This window comes from Chelonia mydas, chromosome 5 (genome assembly GCF_015237465.2).
Source record: "Chelonia mydas isolate rCheMyd1 chromosome 5, rCheMyd1.pri.v2, whole genome shotgun sequence".
In the NCBI taxonomy this organism is placed as follows: domain Eukaryota; kingdom Metazoa; phylum Chordata; order Testudines; family Cheloniidae; genus Chelonia; species Chelonia mydas.
The window spans coordinates 31,281,433-31,303,909 of record NC_051245.2 but is presented as its reverse complement, the minus strand read 5'-3'; the positions used below and the strand labels follow the sequence as shown (position 1 = coordinate 31,303,909).

General features: G+C 39.1%; 1 protein-coding gene across 2 annotated transcripts in view; it reads right to left on the bottom strand.

The window, feature by feature from the left end:
• PARP8 (poly(ADP-ribose) polymerase family member 8) overlaps window positions 1–22,477 on the bottom strand; it is a 162,864-nt gene that overhangs the window by 33,133 nt on the left and 107,254 nt on the right. Inside the window, exons 12-15 of one of the 2 annotated variants that reach the window (XM_037902774.2) lie at window positions 21,408–21,996; window positions 19,255–19,308; window positions 19,056–19,151; window positions 4,169–4,261 (exon numbers count right to left, since the gene is read on the bottom strand). In XM_037902774.2, coding sequence (XP_037758702.1) covers window positions 4,169–4,261; window positions 19,056–19,151; window positions 19,255–19,308; window positions 21,408–21,996 — 832 coding nt within the window. The remainder of the gene's footprint in view (window positions 1–4,168; window positions 4,262–19,055; window positions 19,152–19,254; window positions 19,309–21,407; window positions 21,997–22,477) is intronic. The other variant, XM_007052818.4, reaches the window with a different exon arrangement.

Here is a 22,477-nt window from a genome sequence, read left to right as displayed (position 1 = left end):
CTGATTTTACAAGTTATACAGTTGCATGGCAGTGTAGCCCAAGTCACAACTGTACCCTAAACTTGAAATAATAGATTGCATTTTGTTCAGGTATAAAATATTTTTCTACATGTTAGATGAGCTATCTGAATCATTGCCTCCAGATCCCTAATGGGTTTAATGATATTTCTCATCTCAAAAATATGCATTTTACTGTATGTTTGAGGATCTTCTATAATGCACAATTTGGCCTACAGTGGTTTTGAGGCATTTTGTGAATAAGCGGAGTCCAAGTATTAAATAAATATTATGTTGCACCAATCTTACTTGAGAAGAAACTTAGGTTTAGTTGACAAATGTCTGTCATACGGTGGAGGAATAAGCGGTACATCAAGAAAATTGATAAGCCATCTCATCTACTGACAGAAACCCATCTGTTGTATACAGTGCATTTATATTATACACAAGCAGGAAAGAACATTTTAATTAAAAACTTTGTGTTTCTAAAGTATAAACACTGCTGAAATTAAAGCACTAATGGCTTTAATTACAGCCCACTGAAATTTTTCCATTCACTTTAATAAGCTTTTGATCAGGCCCTAAGGTACAAATCCTATAAAAGCTCCCAAAATGGGACAAAGGTTTGGTCCTAAACATACTGTAATGCAGAGTATATTGATTTACCATGGAACAAATCCTAATTCCTCTTGTACATATGTGGAGTCCCCAGATGCAGCAAAACTAGGAGGGAGGAAGAAAGCTCTTCAGGGGGTATGCATACCTGTGCACAATGCAGCAGATAACAGCTAACAATCTTTCTCAAGGATGAAGCAAGAATGGGATGAGGGAGGGGTGCAAAGACAGGGTTGGTGGATCTGCACTACATAGATCCACAGGTCATTGCTCCCCTGTAGAACAGAGTTGTAAAAACCATGGCAAGTATTGCCTTGTAGATTTGCAATAGTGGAACAGTTCATGGCCCAGGCTGAGAGTTTCTTCGTTCTTGCCTCTGAAGAGATTACAGCATAGCTTGGAATGTTTGTGCTGTGCACTGATTTCCTGGAATTGGCCCCAGGTTACTGCATGTACATGTGCTTGTGCATGTAACATTTTTAACAGTTTTTAACATTTTTAACATTTTTAAATAAAAATTGCATCAGAAATTTCATAATTTGAAAATAAGGTTAAGGATGAGATGAGTTTTGTTTAAGAAGCGCTTGTAATTCCTCCGATCATTCCAGATGGACTGTATCTTGACTCATCATTCAAGCTGTTCTAAAAGTTATCATATCCGATCACTCCAGGGAAATAAAAATGAGTTCCCTTTAGAAAAGCAGAATGAAAGTGAGAATCACCAGGAAAGACAGAAGGAATGTACACTAGTGAGTCACACTGTTTTCCCTTCTCCTCCTCTGCTATCTTGGCACGAATGAACAATCTTCTTCTGATAAAAATTATTCTGGCAATTGAAATAACTGGATACTTCATATGCCCTGAACAAGAAGGCTACTTTAGCAATTCCCTCCCCCAGGTTTAAAATGAAAAGTTTAAAATCCACAGTAAATATTAAGATGTTCGATTTTCTTCCCAGTTTACAAAACCTACAGACATGGAGAACTTTTCAAAATTAGATATTTGTGCTGATTCTCAAAGTAGCCTAAGGGTATGTCTACACTTTGAGCTGGCAGTGTGATTCCCAGTGTGAGGAGACATACTTGTGCTAGCTCTCACTGAGCTAGGGCACTAAAAATCAAGTGCAGCTATGGTAGCGTAAGTACGCACCTAGAGTCTCTGATGAGCATGAACTCTGGACAACTAGCTCCTCCCATACTGCCACAGATACATTCTATTTCATAGAATCATAGAATATCAGGGTTGGAAGGGACCTCAGGAGGTCATCTAGTCCAACCCCCTGCTCAAACCGGGACCAATCCCCAACTAAATCATCCCAGCCAGGGCTTTGTCAAGCCTGACCTTAAAAACCTCAAAGGAAGGAGATTCCACTACCTCCCTAGGTAACGCATTCCAGTGTTTCACCACCCTCCTAGTGAAAAAGTTTTTCCTAATATCCAACCTAAACCTCCCCCACTGCAACTTGAGACCATTACTCCTTGTTCTGTCATCAGCTACCACTGAGAACAGTCTAGATCCATCCTCTCTGGAACTCCCTTTCAGGTAGTTGAAAGCAGCTATCAAATCCCCCCTCATTCTTCTCTTCCACAGACTGAACAATCCCAGTTCCCTCAGCCTCTCCTCATAAGTCATGTGTTCCAGTCCCCTAAACATTTTTGTTGCCCTCCGCTGGACTCTTTCCAATTTTTCCACATCCTTCTTGTAGGGGGGGCCCAAAACTGGACACAGTATTCCAGATGAGGCCTCACCATTAGCAAGCTAGCGTGAATGTGTCTCCTCGACCCCCAGCTCAATGTGTAGACATATCCTAAGAGAGTTAGGTGCCAAACTCCTAATGAAATTCTAATCTATCTCTCTGGCACCAATCCTCAGAAATCCTGCTTTACTCTACTTTTTGCATAAGCCTGGATTTTAGTGGATATGAAAATACTTGATTTATTATTTTATTTCAGGATATCTGCTCTGGGGCCAATCTTGCTTGCAATTAAGTCAATGGCAAAACTCCCACTGGGAGCAGGATCAGACCCTAAATCTTTAAATGCAGTAGCCCAAATTCTCCAGTGCAGTGTAGTGCTGCTGCTTTATGCCACACAGATGGTGAATTTGGGTTCTAAAGTTGGCCTAGTTACCCAAGAATGGATCACCCCAGTATAGCAACACCTTCTAGATGTGTAGAGACAGAGTCATGACTCCTATACCACTCCCCACCCTGCTCCTGGCATATTGGCATGGCATGGGGAAAGAGGACATGCCTTGAACTTACTAACCACTCACTGATTCTCTCTGGGACCATTGGCAGTTGGTATAATTCAGAGCATCTTGAAGTCTGCTCTAAATTAACCAGGAAACCAGGCCAGTACAAAGCATGCTGAGGACTTGGGGAGCTGCCATTACACTCTTTCCCTCAAGAGATGTGCTGCGTGTGCTCTTTGGCCATAGCCAAGGAGCAGGTAATTGTTTCTGATGACTGTTTGGTACAGCACCTGATTTTAAAAAAGGAGCCAGGGAGAGTCTTGGGAATTGCAACCTAGTGAGGGTCACCTTAGGGTATTAATTGAAAGGGTAACAGAAGGAAGAGGACAAGAATTTCAAAATCGGACACCTAAATCTAGGCTTCAAAGTGAAATGGCCTTATTTTCAAAAGTGCTGAACACTCAGAAGCACCAATTAAAGTTAATCGAAGCCAGTGGGTCCTCACTTTTTTGAAAATCAGGCTGCTATACATCTGTTTTTGGAAATCATGGGAAGAATATAGCAACCAGTGTGTAATACTTCACTCAGCCCCCAGGGGCTTTGTAATGGATATTGCCCTAACTTATTAAAGTTCTTAAATAATTTTAATAAAATATGATAAAAAGACAACTCGGAAGATACAATTTAATTGGATTTTCTGAAGAAAAATATTGAAGAAAATAAATAACTACAGGGTAAGGAGCATATCCTGCCAGTACTTACAAACAAATTTAGAGTAAAAAAACAAAGCTTTGTTAAAAGGGCTGCTCCTCTCAATGGAGAGAAGAAAACAGTATAGTAACAATGGATCAATACTGTGCCCACTGTTATTTAATAATCAAAACAACAGATGTACAATGGACACCTGTATCCCAACACCATGAAAAGAAGAGGGCTTAGTATTTGCCTGAGAGTAACAATTGCTCTTTAAGATAAAAAAGGAAGTATCTCCAAGAAGATAAATGGACAGTCCAGTTCATTTCACCTAACCAGGTGACCAAATTCAACTCAGCAGAAGAAAGAATGCAATTTTCAAAAGCACTTAGCATTGGCCTAACTCTGCCACCATTGAAATCAATGGTAAACGTCCCATAGGCTTCAACAGGAGCAGAAGTTGGGGACTACCTAATGAACACCTTTAAAATATCCTGCCCATACAGTAAAGTATGTAATCACATCTCTGCTGGTCTCTACACACTGTGAAGGAGTACATAAGAGTTAGCAAAGAGCAGAGATATGAAAAAAGTTAGTAAAAATGGATTAATAGAAATTATTGGATGTGCTATACAAAATTTGACACATGATTAACATTATATAGCTGTACCTGAGCCCCAGTGGCAATTTCATCTGCAGCTTCATTCATTACTCCTAGAGTTTGGAAAGCAAAAACACACAGCTCCCGTTCACATACTGTGGGCTAAAGAGAAAACAACAACAAAATGTTTGTGTTTTTATTCCAGTTTGTAAGTATTAATTTTTCCATGTACCACCTAAAATATAAATATAAACCATGCATCTGAATTCCCATTTAATGCTATTCATATTCCTGGACAAAAAACTATATTAAAATAAAATGTTGAGAGCACATATCAGTAATTGAGAGGAAATTGCATTACAGGGATGTTGTAATTATCCCAAAACCAAGTGTTATAAACTCAGGATATTCACAGTACTGGTTAAACTTAAAAGAAATCCATACATCTTATAGTATGAAAATTCACAGTGAGAGCACCCAAATAACCTTAACTCTGCTCTATCAGACTCTTAAAAACTTCCCATATAATTAAAACCCACTGAAATCTTCTGCACAGGCTACATTGAATACTCTTCCCCTGCCTGGATTAATAGTAATTCTTCACTTTTATTCTTCAGAACTGAAAATTTCTCCATCCGTGTCTGTGCTATTCTGTTACTGAGATCATTTGGACAAATGAAAAGGTCTGACAGTGGGTGCTAAATTTCTTAAACACACCTACCTTAACTTTAATTCCTAAACTAAAGATTTACTTGTAAATCTTCAGAAAATTCATTCTGTATTCATAGAGTAACTGCTGTAAGTGCATCCAATGAAGTGAGCTATAGCTCACGAAAGCTTATGCCCAAATAAATTTGTTAGTCTCTAAGGTGCCACAAGTACTCCTTTTCTTTTTGCTGTAAGTGTGAAGAAGATAATGCTGCATTTTTCATATATAATGAAGAGGTTCAATCCCTGCTTTAAGTGCAAAATTCAATTCATCCTTAACTATGGAGCTATGCCTGACACCTCCATCTTTTATGAAACCATTCATTCATAATGGTTTAATTACAGTTATTTAACAAAACAGAAACAAATGTAACATATCAAAAGAATTATAGGTCTTGTCCATATGGCGATTTAATGCATGGCAAGCTGGGGTATGAATCTCCAACACTCTAGCCTATGGCTCACTTAGTGACCATGTGGATTCTGCTGCCACATAGTGAAAGTTCTGTAGTGTGCTTTGATCTGCTGTTGTTTCAAACTATGGAACTTTTAGTACACGGAAGCAGCATCCACATGGAGACTTAATGAGCAGCAGGCAAGAGCGCTGTAGAGTTACACCCCGGCTTACAAAATAAGCCCTGTATGCAGATTCACATAAAGCAAAAAGGATAGAAACAAAAAAAAAATCAACATAATAAAGTTTTAATTAAAGAGAATAGGCTCTCTAGGTTTTCCAATAGGATACATTTTATTAGCAAACCCTTGCTCATTACTAAAAGATTATGACTAGATTCACATATTTAAGGCCAAAGTTGTCTATAATCTAAATATTCAAGAATTAATTAACAGTAAGTTGAGGCAAATAAGCATATGAAAATAGGTTAGATCCCTTCTTGGAGTTTATTGTAATAAACAAAAAATTTCTACTTCAACATAGAAATGGTCTAACGTACTTTTCAGTTACTGCTTGGTGAGTACACTATATTTAATAATTACTTATGAAACTTAAAATTATGTCAAACAGGAAGCTATTATGCCAGGTACCACTGAAAATCTACCACTGAAACATTATGAGCCTTTCACTGCCATGATAATAAAGGAAGAATATCTCACTCAAGTTCAGACACTCATGCCAATGTCTATAGACAGCACTCAGCAGAAATGAAAAATGTACCAAATGCTGCATGAAACAAACACAAAATTTAGCTGGATTTTGTTTCAAGAAATTACTTAATCAGTAATAAGCATACGCTGTAATTCTGCCCACTGTTTCACAGCCTTTAAAATATGCACTAGTTTAGTTTCAAAGATTTTTGATTTACAGAACCACTTGAAATAAGCACTGAAACATTGTCATCACAGTTGCTTTAGAAGAGCTATCATCTTTCAGGTCTAATAGCGTGTCATATATTTGATTTATTTTATCTGCCATGTTACATTGCATTAGGTAGCAGACTAAGCCTAACATGACCCAATTCACTGTGCCACTGCACACTGGACAAAAGGTATTTATTATTGGCATTATTCCTATCCTTACACATTTCGAAAGGTGATTTCGCTATTCACATTAGTGGGAAAAGTATAAAAGAATTCCTATCTTGACTGTTATGAATAACCAAAATTGTTCCCTGATTCAATTTCATCACCCAGTAAGGCACGGACAAAATTCAGCTATGCTTGCCATAAAGCAAAAGAATTCATAGTGTTTTGAATTTGCTTTGTAATCTGCCCACCTTTAGCATTGTAATAAGTTATCATGAAAGTTAAAAGTGACATACAAAGGGGGAAAAAATTGGGTGTGTGTCTTTTTTTCTTCTTTTTTCAAAGACACTGTGATGACTAGAGGGCCTGTGTAAATGATATCATGAGAAGCAGGAGAGTAAAAATTGAGCTGGTAAGAGGTGATGGGATTTTAAGTCAGGCTATATAAAATTCTTTGTATTTTATTTGTTTTTGCTAACTCCTATTTAACTTCAATGCCTAATGAATATTTTTGAATGAAAGAAGTCTATGTTAAAGATTCCATACCTTTCAATTAAGGTTTTAAAGTTTTAAGAGCTCACAATAAACATATTTTTTACCTACCTCTGGGCTTCCAACAAAGCAAATAAGACCAGACTTTACATTCCTGATATTCTTAAATTAAAAGATGAGCAGGAAACACCCCTCCCCCAAAAGCAAACAAACAAAGATCTGCCAGTCTTCTTTATAAATCATAAAGAAGTAAAACACAGCACGAGTCCAATTTTTCTTAAGATCCTTTACAGATCAACTTTAACTAAGCAATGGTCCTGGGAGAAGTGATTGCTTTAAGATCGGTTCTTTTATTTCTTGTTACATAAAAATGATATTTTTTTGACACTCATCAATAGGCCAGTCTATATATTCCTTCCTCGCTTGATGTTACTGCAGTGAGAAACTAATAAAAGTTAGACTAGTAATAAATGAAGAAGCAATGATAAAGGCTTAGTGTTATAAATTCTTTGATAAGGCATTTATATGGAACATATAAGGGTGAGTTCTCTGTACTTATCTGTGCGGACTCTTCAGAGGAAGAGTATAATAGCATCCAGTCAGAAAACTGAGACTGAGTGGGACAAGGTAAGCTGCTGCAGCCTCTAGAGGGTAAGTGTCTTGGCTGCTCATATCAAGATACCAGGCAGAGTATAAAAGGAAGGGGACTCAAGATTTTCTATATCCTTTTGTGGATGACTAAAGCCAGGGAGGCCTTTGGGGAATTCCTGCCTAGTGGTTTTTCAGTTGATTTTCTTTCTGGTTTTGTGACTGGTGGATAATAAGCCCTGAGGAAAGAAGAGCGTTAAAAGCACTGAAACTTCAAGCTTTATTTCCATTCCCACCCACTAGTTTACACTGAGCTAGAAACATACTTAAAATAAGAAATGAAAGGTGATATTATTGAGTAGTAAGCTGATTCCAGGAACCAGGGCTTTAAGAAAATTGCAAGACTTGTGAGAAAATCATGAGAACATTTAGCAATATTGTGAGCTGCTTACAAAAATTCAACAATGGTAAGGTGGCTGATGTGTGCTGTGACCACTGCTTTTTATGCTGACCAGTCTCCTTGAACTCCCATTGTCTGTTTGTTGTATCCACCTGTTGTCTCTTGTCCTATATTTGGATTGTAAGTGTCTCCAGGCAGGAACTGTCTTTTCATTCTGTTTTTGTATAGTACCTGGCACGATATTGATTTAGCTTACATCCATTTCTAAACTGATTTAGTTAAATCAGTACAACTTTCTTGTCTAGACCAGTGGTTCTCAAACATATTTGATCATTTACTTTTCCACTGCTGCTAGTGGTGGCTCTCTGGCCACCCAGCTCTGAATGTGCACAGTAAGTTTTTTTTCCCTCAAGCTTTTCATGCCCCCAACCCTGCCTGCCCTCCCAAGCAGGGCACAAGCCCCATTTTGAGAACCTCTGGCCTAGACAAGATGATGTGGAGATGTGGTCTCTTGGACAGTCAGGACTTAAGCCATACAGGGGTTTACATCACCTTGAATTACATCCAGAAGTGAACTGGAAGGAATCCACTGAAGTCGACAGAGTATATATGCTAACATTCACCATTGAGAATGTGTGCAATTTCTTTCTGTATTGTCTGAAGAACATCATTGTCACTCTCTCTAAGCAAAAACAGCTTATGACAGAACAATCAACAGTCTGAAAGATATTTTATTTTTAATCAGGATGCATAAAATAAATGGAAGGCCATTTAGATGACCATCACAAAACGGTTGGCTGAGTGAAGAACATCAGTGCTGAAAGACCATTCAGAGGGATAATTATTCCAGTGGAAAAATGCCAGAGAAAAGTAAGAGCCCTGGTTTCTAACTGGCTGAGATTGCAAGTCCCAAGGAACAGAATGCAAAAATGGTATGATTTTATAGCCCTGTAGGGTTATCTGAGTTTTCTTTTAGCTATCGCCTCTCTCCACGCTCAAAAGGACTTTTGAGAGTGTCACAGGTGCTATGAACAAGAAAGAAAACTCTATGATTATTCTCAAAAAGAAAAGGAGTACTTGTGGCACCTTAGAGACTAACCAATTTACTTGAGCGTAAGCGTTCGTGAGCTACAGCTCACTTCATGCATCCAATGAAGTGAGCTGTAGCTCACAAAAGCTTATGCTCAAATAAATTGGTTTGTCTCTAAGGTGCCACAAGTACTCCTTTTCTTTTTGTGAATACAGACTAACACGGCTGTTACTCTGAAACCTATGATTATTCTATCTGCTATAAGACAAGTGGCATTGCCTAAAATGATGGCCGTGAATAGCAGGTAGGTCTTCCAACTACAAAAGCATGTGCCTATATTCCTATATGTGGGTTCATGTTGTCTAATATAATTTTCCAGACAACCTTTAAATTAACTGCAACAAAAAAACAACAAATACTCAAAACTCATGTTGACCTGGTTTATCTTGTCATTTTCTAAAGTTTTCTGAAGTTGTGCTCAGAAGAGCAATGTGTCATCCTCTGAAGTACTGAGGGATGCCACACACACACTAATGAGGCTGGAACATGACTGGCACACCTAACTACTATTGATCTAAAAATACTCAAGGAAGGCTCACTTACAGCAGATGTCATAAATGGCAAAGGTGAAACCATTACAAATCTTCTCACTTCTCCTAATGAAGGAACTGGTAGTGGAGATAAGATTTATCTTCAAATATATGTTCTGTGTTCAGCTTCTGACAAGGAAGGTATTGTGCTGTCCTTAGGAGAAAACTGTCTCTGGTTTTACCTTGATTACATTGGGTAAGTGCTGATGTGATGCTGTAGTATTGGCAACACTCACAGTATGCTGGAACAGAAGTGAAAAAATGCATCTAGTTTGTGCAATCTGTTGCAAGTGAGCCTTGAGCTTTTTATGTTTATTTCATGGCTGATTTGGTGTGTGTGTCATGTCATAGTCTCATTACTGAGTGATGGCAACATAAGAATAGTTGCTAATCCTCCAGTTTGTGTGCTCATACCACCTAAACGGCAATTATCTTCTAAATAAATGATATACTACCATAGAGCTAAAACATCCAGAGCCTACCAGGGCCTTTCTTTTGTCTTGCTTATACCACACAACTATGCAGACTAGTCTCCAAGCTGTAATTTAAGGGCTAAAATTTCAAATGTCTATATTGAGCCCACAGGAACCCCAGCTACATCCACAAATCCCACAACTCAATGTATAAATGGTTATTTGTGAATGGAAGTTGGGTGGCGGGTGCTAATGTGAGATTTGTGTACTTTTGGCTGGTGTAATTTAAATGCCCAGGGAGAAATTCTGTTCTAAAGAAGCAATTCTTATTAACTGCAACAGGAGTAGGAGGAAGCTGTATTGTCGGTACAACTCTGGAGTATTACTTTTGTCCTCCCTGCCTCATAACACAAGGACAAGGGAACATTCAATTAAATTAAAAGGGGGAGAAATGAAAAACTGATAAAAGGAATTACAATGTGCAATTACAGGTTTCAGAGTAGCAGCTGTGTTAGTTTGTATTCGCAAAAAGAAAAGGAGTACTTGTGGCACCTTAGAGACTAACCAATTTATTTGAGCATAAGCTTTCGTAGCTACAGCTCACTTCATCAGATCTGTAGCTCACGAAAGCTTATGCTCAAATAAATTTGTTAGTCTCTAAGGTGCCACAAGTACTCCTTTTCTTTCAATGTGCAATTAGACTGTGTAAACTCACTGACACATGAAGTCCCCAAGATAAAGAAAGATGTAAAAAAGGATTCTATATTTATATGGATATCAAGACTATCCAGAGCTAACATAATTTCTTGTAGACTAACCAATTTATTTGAGCATGAGCTTTCGTGAGCTACAGCTCACTTCATCGGATGCATACTGTGGAAACTGCAGAAGACATTATATACACAGACACCATGAAACAATACCTCCTCCCACCCCACTCTCCTGCTGGTAATAGCTTATCTAAAGTGATCATCAAGTTGGGCCATTTCCTTAGTATCTCCATGTCTTTATAATGGAGCAGCCACCAGGAGTGTGGAATGTTACTTTTCAAAATGCCTTGGCATGCAGGAGGCTATGAAGGCTGGAATAATGTGGTGATACTGCAGCAGCCTTTCCCATTTACTTTACATGCAGCCAATGAGAAAGACTGCTCCAGTGGGGGAGGAAGAGTTGCCAGTTGAGAGCCTGAAATCTGAATGTCCATCTCTGGAACAAAAGAGGGATTGTAAGGAGCCACCCGAAAAAATAAACAACATCCCATTCCCTGAAGATCACATACTTTCCTTAGTCCCCAATCTTTAGTGACAATGCCCACTCCCACAATGCTTTACCCCTTTCAACCACTGGCTTTAAAAAACCCATTTCTTCTTAAGGGAGGTGAAATGTTTGTGACACTTTTCCACTAACAGAGTCAGTGCTGTGTACACACTATGGTGATGGGTACATTAGAAAGGGCAAAGACAGACAGACAGGCACTTTGGGCACCTTGTTTAACAATATACTTTCTGGCAAATCTGCCACTGAAATAAAAAAAAATAGCTCCTCTTACTAAAAACACAATGGTAAAATTACACACAAGGAGACTTAAAATGTCATCTACGGTGTAACTTCCAAGGAATTGCACAGAGCTCCTATGTAAAAAGACAGTAGGACAAATGGAATTGAAAGACTTCAGAAGTGTAAGTAATGTGTGTGAGTGCGTGCCTATAATGATAGTACTTTGCACTTCTGTAGAACCTTTCCATTCCAGGACCCCCAAAAGAAGGCAGGTATTTGCAAACGTAAATTGCAAATGTGCGCCTCAGTGTTATAAAGTTTGGTTGATATAGGTGCAAGTAAAAAAGATCAAAGAGGAACCAGCAGAAAAGTATTGACACAAACATAAAGCAGAGGATCAGGTCATCCTCCTCCACTTCTTTGTCTCCAACTCCCCTATGTTGCTTATGTATGACTCCTGAAAAGGATGTCCTCAGGGATCAGGGAGTGCTAAAGAAGCTAATGAAAAAGTAACGACAGTTAACATCACCAGTACTAGCAGCAGCTAAAACTGGTTTGCTGCTCCAGCTAGCCATATGGGTGACTTTTCTCTTCACTTAATATGAGGATGGGAAGACTGCATGGGCAAATACAATGTCTCAGTATTAGCGTACATCATGGCCATGAAGAAAAGTCTATAATGTCAGGAAGGCCCTTTATTCGCTACTGTGAAGTGGTAATTCAACTCTGACTAGGTGTTCTCTATTTAATTTGACTTCAATGTTCCATGTGATCAGAGCACATTCAGCACAGCTGGAAAGACTGTTACCTATAGGAAGGCAGATAGAGAGCAAGCAGAAATAAATAATCTAATAATCTCTTTCCTGAAACTGTGGGTAATGTTTCCCAAAAATCTCACAGTATGCACGTAAATTTTTAAAAAGCACTCCTGAAGAACACGTTAGAGACCATGACACTGGACAGGGTATAAGAACCTACATAGATTAAATACATTAGGTTAGAGTGGGTTGGAAAACGAACTTATTCTGTTACCCTCGCCCCCAATTTCAGGTGATATGTTCTTCCTTTCTTTTCTTCTTTGTCCTATGGTATAGTTGCAGTCTGGGCAGAAGAAATTATACTGGTTTCAACTTCAAGTCTTTTCAAATGAACAGATAATACAGATTCAATCTGTGATCTCAAACTGTGCAGGGCTGGATCTGATCACTGCTTGGCTCTAAGGCAAATCTGTTATGCTGTAGTGATGTTGGGGGCTTGTCCTTCAGAGGCAACATGGAACCAATTCCACACCATGGCACCAAAGGGCAGGGTACTGCTGGAGGTGGCTTTTTTCAGAGAAGAAGAGGTAAAAAACAAGGTATCGAGCGCTTGTGATCATGAAAGATCCTGCAGACCTCTGGCAAGAAATGGGGCATTAATTCCAGTATACTGGTCAAACTCCAGCTTGGCTAAATACATTCTGCATACATATACTTTTCATTGTAGTTCAGTTATTTTCCATTCCACTCCTAAACCCTGTTGTGTAGTACTTCCAACAAACTCGCTGCTGCATTACACACCAGGGTGGCTGAATTTTCAGTGGTGGTTGAGTAATAGATATATACACATGGGGATGAAATCTTGGCCCCACTGAGAATGGGAGTTCTACAATTGACTTTAACGGGGCCAGGATTTCACCCACAATGAAATCACATTTGAATCCTTCAGGCTGAAAGGCATTCTGAAAAAGTAAGGTTATTATTATTGTTATAGATCTATCAGCATTACCATCTTAGAATTATTTGTGGTGCTATCAGTAACAGGGACTTCAAATATTGTCTTTTAGAGTATTTGATTGTTTACATCCTGCTGCTGAAAAGTTAAGAGCAGAGACATCTGTTCAAGGGTGCTGCTTTTCAAAGGAAATAATGTCACATTTAGTTTTGCAGAGCTTTTCTGTGTTTCTCTGCTGATTCCTCTGCCCTGTTTTTAAAGAGAACGTAGTCTGAGATTTCAACACAAGGTGGCACTCTAGAGGAGATTTCTCAATTCAAAGGAAAATTATTTATATGATTTTGTTTCTCATCTGACTGAATACATTCTGGGAGATTCATGCTCATTGTAACTGTCCCATGTCTCTTTAAGATCTATTCAAATGATGCTAGTTTGTTCTAATGTCCTTGGCTATTGACAGATAAAAAGCACAGAGATAATTTGATAGATGGTACATGCATACTATAAACGGTGTTATGTAAAGGCTGAGTGTGATATATTTTTAGTATACACATTTTAATCAGATGCTTAAATTTAATAAACACTTTTGTTAATGATTCATCAGCTCATTATATTTAAATGTTTGCAATAAAAGTACTATTATCATATGCTGGATTCCTAAACTAGTCCCTTTCTTTAATACCATATCAGTTCAGCTGTTGCATTATTATAATATTTACTCCTTCCCTAGAATAGAAATACTAACTCTGAAGTAATGGGAAGATTTTCAAACTGCATTAAAGAGATATTATTACCCTTTTATTATAGCACTAAAATGCAACACAATTTCTTTATTATATTTCTATCTTTCAGTTTCCAAAATACAGCTGTACTAAGCTGTTGGGACCAAATTACCCCTCTTACTTTGTGGCTGAGGGAGATGAAAATGTTGCAGACCTGGAGTGGATGGGAGGCCCAGAAGACAGAAGAGTTGCCTCTGCAGCATCGTTCTGCCTTCTCCTGATCTCACAGAAACGTCCCTCTCAGTGATCCATGAGGCTCAGATGTTGTAGAGTGGAGAGGAGGAAAAAATAATCCCCGTCTCCACAACTTCTACACCCATCAATCTCTCTGATACTCTCAGCATTAATTAGCCTCTTACAGTTTGCATGGCAACTTCCACCTTCTCTGTATGTATATAGATATCTTCTTACTATATGTTCCATTCTGTGCATCCAATGAAGGGGGCTGTAGCCCACGAAAGCTTATGTTCTAATAAATTTGTTAGTCTCTAAGGTGCCACAAGTACTCCTGTTCTTTTTGCGGATACAGACTAACATGGCTGCTACTCTGAAACATCTCAGCATTAACTTACTCCCAACTGGTTCCCCCAATTCAGTATGCACCTTCCACATAGAACCCTCACATGTAAACATACCAGGGAAAGCACTGCCTTTAGTTCTTTCTTCATTTAGTTTACATATTAATTGAATTGTTAACTTTTTAGGGCAGGGATTATGTCTCCTGTGCCTTGTACATCATCAAGGACAGAACTGGAACCCATCCATTGATCAGATGCAGAAAACCAATTACCAGGTACATTTTCTTGTTTTCTACACAAATTATCTCTGTGTCTTCTTTTAAATCTCCTTCTTCTCATTTAATTTATGGCACCCAGGTTTGCCATAGTGGTTTACCTAATGAATAACAGGTAGTCACATTATCAAATTGTGTATTATATTGTAATTCTCCCTTTATAGCATTCTAACAATTGCTTAGCTGACTGAATGGATAATCCATATAAAATGGCCTTTGTCTGCTAGGTTGAAAAGTGAAATTCTCAGAATCCATTTTGTGACTGAAGTTTGGGTTCTGAATTGAGATCCTAGATTGGGACCTTGGAGAGCTACTGGAATACAAATGTTTAATAATATTCATGCTCCAGCTGCCTCTGATGAAACACTGACAGAATTCTATGCAATAAATATAGTTCCTTGGATAAACAAAACAGTGTGGCTAATCCCCCTGAGTTTTTGCAGATCTTGCAATATTGGTGTTTTACTTAAAGCTCCAGCTCATGAAGTCAGGTGATTTTGTGAGAACCTCAGCCTTCATTTTTTGTGTAGTACAATTTTAGTTGCCATGATTGTGGAGAAAAGTTTAAAAAACATGACCCGAGGACACCCTAAAGGCTAAAATCCAGGATGCAAATAAAAATAACCCAACTTTTTTGTGTGTGTAAATCTCATGATTTTTAAGCCGATCTCATGCTTTCAGGGCCTTAACTCGTGAGTTCTCACTGTTTGGAAATACTGAAATAACTTTTTTCCATATATGCACAAAGTGAATCTTATTACAACTTTTAAAAAAATTGTTTTCAGTAGTACCCACAATGTGCTAGGTGCTTTCCAAACATTCAAGAAAGAGTAGTTCCTATTCTGAGGTGCTCAGAGTGTAAGGACAGACAAGTAGATACATTAGGAGAAGGGGAACAATAGCAATTCTCTGCAAATGAGACCAATGAACACATATTCAGTAATAAGACATAAAACAAGATATGCAACAATATACAAAAGGAGGTCAAGTTAGTGTTGCAGAGGAACCAACACTCTGAATTCCTTGACCGCTGTGAGCCCACAAAGACTGCATTCTCTCTTCAAACACCACGTCAGCAGCTGAGACCGACTGGACTGCTCTCACTGGCTGGAGCAAGTTGAAAAACCAGTAAAAAATGTTGTTTTTTTGCAATATTTCCAAAAATGTCAAAGTGCTGACATTTCACTGACATTTTTCAATTGTTGAAAAATTTTGACCAGCTTTTCCAGACTTTTTTTCTGGTCAAAAATTATTTTTTTGATTAATAATGTCATTGAAAATTTGAAAGTGGGGAAATTTTACACAGTTCTTGGCTTCACAGTCTAAAAATTCATTGTCATGATCATTTGGGGTAGGGTGTTCTCTTCTGGAGAGCCCTTAATTCAGGAATTGCTTTGTGCATGATCTGACAGAGCTCAAGTTCGCTGTCCAAAGCATGATTCAAGGCGTAACTATTTACCAAGACTTGAAACAGTGGCTGAGCAGGACTGAGTTTCTGCACTGGTTTATGGTGTTTAAGTTTGCCATTATGTCAATCTAATTAATGTACATCGACTGCACTTTAAATTAATCCGACCTTGTCTAAGATAAACAGATAGTTACCTCAGAATTCTTGTATTTCCTATGCTTATTGTCTTGACTTCTCCAAGTGAGCCAATTCTAAGTCAGGACTTTTGAGTCCATTACTCATTGCAAGAAAAATAAGTTGACCAGACTCAAGATATTTCTTCGTATTTTTTTTTAAATTCACAATGGCTAGGTGGTGAATAAACTTTGGATCACAAACTGTACTTTAGTAAGTGTTGGTACAGAACCTAACACCCTACCGCAGAGTCAGCAATAATAATAAAAAGAATGATACTCTTCTGCTATAATGTCTTTGGTTTAGTATCTGACATGATAGCAGCTTAACACAGAGGCTAGACCCGCACGATGCCACCGCTGGAGGTGGCAGGTAGTGTACACATAGCTGCATAGCACTGTGAAAAGCAGGCTGTGTCCACACTGAGGTGCGTAGCTACCAGTGAAAGGCTCTGGCAGAGGAAAGGAAGCAGTGAAAGACTTCAGCAGCTTCCCACTGCCGAGCGTTTCCTTGCAGTGAGTATTTTCCCGCAGTGGGGAGAGACTCCAGCATTGGGGATGCAGCGGGACACTGCACTGCTAGAAATAGTAGTGTAGACAGGAAGGCCTGGCCGGGGTAAGTAGAGAGCAGTGTAGGTTATGTACTCGGGTACATACCCACACCCCTCAGACATGTCTTTACTTTACTCACCCAAACCATGCCTCTGGTCTACGCTGCTATTTATACCTGGGCTAGAGGTCTACATGCATATGTACACTACCCACTGCTGAAATAAGTGTGCAGGGTAGGTGTAACCAGACGCAAACAAGCCGATCTTTACTGTGGCCTCAAGGAGTTCACCTTGTCTACATCACAAACAGATCTAGGTGGTTCATTTCCTGGTATATGTTGAACCTACCAAATCTCTTAAAGGCACAGATCATTGCAATTAAACTGCAGGTGCAAGATTTCAAGGACAGAGGGTGAGGGCACAATAGGCACCCACACTTTAACTCCCACTATGTCTGGCCTGAAACGCAAGACACCCCAGCAGCACTGAAAAGGAATATGTAGGGGACACCATCCCTTGCACCGGTCAGGAGACCTATTTGGATGCATGGGGCTGAAAGATGCTGCATTGTCTGAAGGGAATAGCAGACATCATGCTCTTGCTACATGCTAAGAAGCTCAGTGAGGAATTTTATCTCCCTGAGCTCCCCCTGGGATGGTGCAGCTCTATACCATGCCCAACAAATGGCTGGCCCCTATAGGCGCAAATACAACTAAATATCCACAACTCCTGCTTACCTTCAACAGAGGTGGCAAAAGGCAAAGCTTCACACACAGAATTTCACGTTAGAAATTCAGCTCAAACCAAAGAGCTCTCAGCACATTTACAGTGATTACTTTCACTGTCTATTCCCAGCACAGAGCCACCCCAACCTATACCTCATGTTCTCAACACTGAGCATGTACTCCAGAACTCAGTGTTTAAGGGGGACCAGCGGTACTGCAGCACAACAGAACTCTTCAGCAAGGTGTAGTCAGACTCTCTTGAGATTTTTTATCCAGGCAAAAAAGTGCTCCGCAAGTAAAGTAATCCCAAAGCTGATTTTCACAAGGCAGTCTCTTAACTGTTACACTTTTATGCAGGATTTCTTGTCTCGGATTCATCCCAAGTTAAGGGGCTCAAAGGAGGAGTAACTGAATGAAATTCTATGTTCTCTGTTTTACAGGAGGTCAGACTAGATATCTAATGGTCTCTTCCGGCCATAAAATCTATGAAACCATTGAAAATTCCCCATAGAGTAGAACCTTGATTTTATGAACATCAGTATGAAAAATGACCATTTATATGAACCATTTTTCTCAATGGCAGGGGTCAGGGATTGGAACAAAATCACATAATGAAAGTGCTGTTGAAACAAGTCTTTATCACTTCATGTACCGATACCTTTGGGGCACTGGAAATCACTGTGCAGTGGTTTGAAGGACAAGAAGAAAGCAATGGAATGCACCATACACTTCACTATACCCACTGAAATTGAGGTGTGCAATTTTATGAACTTTTTGATTTTAGGAACTCCTCAGTTCCAAATTAGTTCATAAAATAGGGGTTCTACTGTACTTTTTAGAGGGATATCTGGGAAATACTGAAAATACAAGGTATGGGGGAGGCATAAAACTGGGACACCTCATTTAATTTTTCAGAAGTTATTGCAGAATCTCATTGTACTATCTGGTTTAGGTACCAGAGTGATTGAGCTGGACCATTGACTCTGGGACTACTCAATGACTCCCAGCTCCAGCATCCCCTTAACTTCAATACTGATCTCTTCTCTTTTAGCCTCCGGGATCCGATATGGTTTAACCTTCACCTTTACTCCTGGATCCGGGGTTGATGTGGTGATGGATTTGTATGGGTCTTCCTAGAACATATCATGGTGCCGTTCAATCATTTTGATGACCTCTATACGTTGTTCAGTGGCTAATTTGGGCCATATAGCAATTTAAAGGGGGAAAACCTGGAGGAAGCCTGGGGAACCTTCTTCTGACCCCTCTACCAGAAGTAGGTTTACAAACCCTAGGAAGTCTTGTCCTATGAGCAGCAGGTATGCGAGTTTAGGGACCACTTCTGCTGTTTCCCTTGTGTTTTCCTGAACTTCAATTTGTACAGGAATGGCTGGGCAGTAATTAACTTTCCCATGAACACATGTTATCCGCATGCGTTTGGCTTGAGACAGCTTGTTCCGCCTAATGTGCATTAAAAAAAAATCTTATCCAAATAGAATATTGTGATGCAGTGCAACCAGAATAACTTGAGAATATTCTAACAGGTTTTTGTTGTCTATGGCTATTTAAGACATAAAAAATATGCATCACATAACTCAGCCACATTCAACTTACCCTCAGCATGGGGCCATTCTGAAACACATGTGGTTCGTCACAAACTACGCAGTATTCATTCAGCACTGGTATCCGCTGCTCAGCAAACTCAATAGTCTGAGAACAATGGAAGTGAGAACAATAACATCTGCTTAAAAATAATTAACAGACAGCTCCTGCTCCAAAGTGTTTCTAAAACGGATTAAGCATGACATCCTACCTGCACAAGAAAGCCATTGTCTCGTATTGGAATGCATTTTGCACCATAATTCGGCTGTAAGAAAAAAGGTCAAGCAACTTCAGTGCTAGAGCTAATTAGAAGAGATGGTGCAGGTTTCTTGTGGAAATGGTAAGAACATTTCTATTTTTTTCTATGAAGGTCTGAGAATTAAACAATACTGGCATCTGGAAATATCTCTAGTTTGCATAGATCAGCCAAAATAAATTCATCTGTCTCTTTACCTCTTGCCTAGGGAGTTTTTGCTTTATCTGTAAACACCCTAAAAACTCTAATACGCAAAAGAAGCACTGGTACTTTGACTCCATGTCAATGTACAAACATCTAAGCAATTATTTTAAAGATGAATAGAATTATTTATTTTTTGTGTGTATCCTGCTTCTCTATACATATATAATATGGACTATGTGTTTAGACTTGAATTACTAACATGCCCTTTAAAACAAAAAAAGTAGAAAATCTCTTTCCACTATACTTTTCATGAAACCTCTTCCTTGAGCCTCATTGTCACAAGTACCTATGCTTAGTCCTTCTTTCTGACACTTTATTTCAAAGTGTTAGTTTGGAAGGTATCTTTGCTACGGTGGCCACTAAGATGTGGAACTCCCTCCCCCTGACATTTGTCTCAGACCATCTTTTTTACTTCAGTGGGAGATGGACCAAGCTGCTTTGTGGAACCTTTCTTTTCCTTCCCCTGCTGCTTCTTTTCCTGCACAGCACTCCAAGTATCTTGGCAAGGCAGTGGAAAGGAACTAGGATTTTAACAAGTAAAGTGCCAAATTAAGTCCTGATTGCCATTCCACTAAAGTCAATGGAGTTGCACCTGACTGAATACAGGCTGATTTCCCTGAATATTCATGTATTATGACAATAATATTATATTTATTAGTAGTTTTGATTTCACCAAAGTCAGTGGGATTATTTCTATTGACTTTAAGTGTGAGTTTATTCAGGCCCCTAAAGCAGAGACAGTTCAGAGTGAAAAATGAATCCCACACATAGGTGATAGCACGTAAAGCTTTTCAGTTCACCTTTCATTAATTTTGGTTGTACAAGTTACGGAAACAACCAAGTAACATGCACATAGCAGCTTTATAAGTCACACTATATTATTGCCTTTAGATACAGCGAAAGTTGCTCATAGTTGACTTATTAGGCTAATTTACCATGAGTAGGTTGAAACACTATTAATGTAATTTCATTACAGTTAGAATATTTAATAATATTTTAGACTTACATAACACCATTCGACCAAGGATCTCAGAATTCTGTCGAGGTGGTGAAACTGAGGTACCATACTTATCAATGGTAAAACTGTGACTAGAACCCAGGTCTCCTGACTCCAGCTCCCCACATCTAATATGTAAGACAACAAGCACCACCTCCCAATGCCTTGAAACAGGAAAGCAAACTGGCTCTTACTTACGCTTACAGTAAACATCCTTCCTATTTGTAGTGATCAGTTACAGACAGAACTAACATTGAAGTGTGTTTTCTATGTTTAGTAAAATGCATGTTAACCCTTTGGGTTGGATTTCCCAACCCAAAACAAGAACAACTGTATGGGCATGTATGGGACTTGCCCCAGGTGGCTGCAAGGGGGAAAAATGGGCTTCAATCCCCTGCTCAACCTACCCATATCACCAGTCTGTGCACAGGCTATGGAGCAAGCATACACCCATTGAATATTACTCTTCACCTACACCAGTGCCTACAAGGAGTGGGTACAGCTTCAACTACACTCCCTTCAATGTGCTGACCAGCATGAAAGGAGAAAGAACTTACTACTGGATGGGGCCATCAGCAGATTATTTCCCCCATGGAGCAAGAGAGGAACCAGTGAAGGAACTATGTGACTATGCTGCTCCTATGGCACTGCAGCAGCATGCTGCCCCTTACTCAGGGGGAGACATAAAAACTCAGTCTTAGCCTGTCTGGTCCCAGTTAGTATGACAGATGTGTATGTGTGCAGGCAACTGTTTAATACTGGCCAAAAAGGTAATTTCCAATGTGTTTTATTTAATGTTAAATTCTTCTTGATGTATGCATTTATGTATGCCCTGGATATTAATCCATTTTAAAAAACAAACGAGAGGAAAAACATACAAACAGAAAGAATAATGATTATTACGCACAGCAGCTTGTGAAGGTGATGAGGAAGATGGTGTTAAGATACCAATAAGCCCTGAGGTAAGAGAGAGCCTCCTGCCCTCTGCTATGGTGGGTTCCTTGAAAAACTCCATTTTGGATGACTTAGGAGCACTGGAGTAAGACTTGCTGAGTAACTTGTGATTCTTCAGTCCATCTAATTCTTCCATTCTAAGGTTACTGGAATAAGACCTGCTTAAAAGTTTGTGAGGCTTCAAGGTGCTATTGTGCTCACATCGAGGATCCCCAGAACACGATCTGCTTAGGAGTTTTTGGGGCTTTAGAGTGATGCATTCTTCTTGCTTGACAGTTGCAGCGCAAGAACGATTCAACAGTTTGTGTGATTTAATAGCCATTGTCTGCTCAGCCCTGGGATCACTAGACAATGAATGGCCAAAAGTTCTGTGAGACTTTGTGGCACACACATCCTCAGCCTTAACTGTGCTAGAACAAGTCCTTCGCAGCAGCTTGTGAGTTTTGGAGATGCCATCTTGTTCCGATTTCAGTTTTGATTTGTTTTTACCACAGCCAGGTGGAGGATAACTTGGCGACCTTAAAAATAAATAAGGGGAAAACCTAGTACAGGAACAATAAAAAACTCCATGAAACAATAAACAAGCAATTTTACATATAAACACACATATAAACAAGGTATTTTTTAAAAATATCTGTTTAACGCAGAAGAAAGACTAACGTTTATGGATTATGCAAATTTGTATACAGATTTAATTCCTAAAAGTATATAATAAGTAGCATGTATATCTGTGTATCTGACTAGCTATAGGCATAGGCCATGATTTAAAAAAAAAAAAATAGGTGCCTAAATTTAGGCTCCTAAATTCATAATCAGGCCATTTACTTAGGCACCTATTTTTGAGAATCATGGCCATATTTTTCACGTGGAGCAATGGACTTCTTCAATCAAAAGGGTAAATCTACTTTTCTTGCACAATTGTTTTGGCATGGTTCTTTCAAGCCATGCTAATTTCTAGACACCACAAGCCAGAGGAGTTCTGCATGCAGACCAATTGCAGGTCATAATGGGCTCTTAGAATTT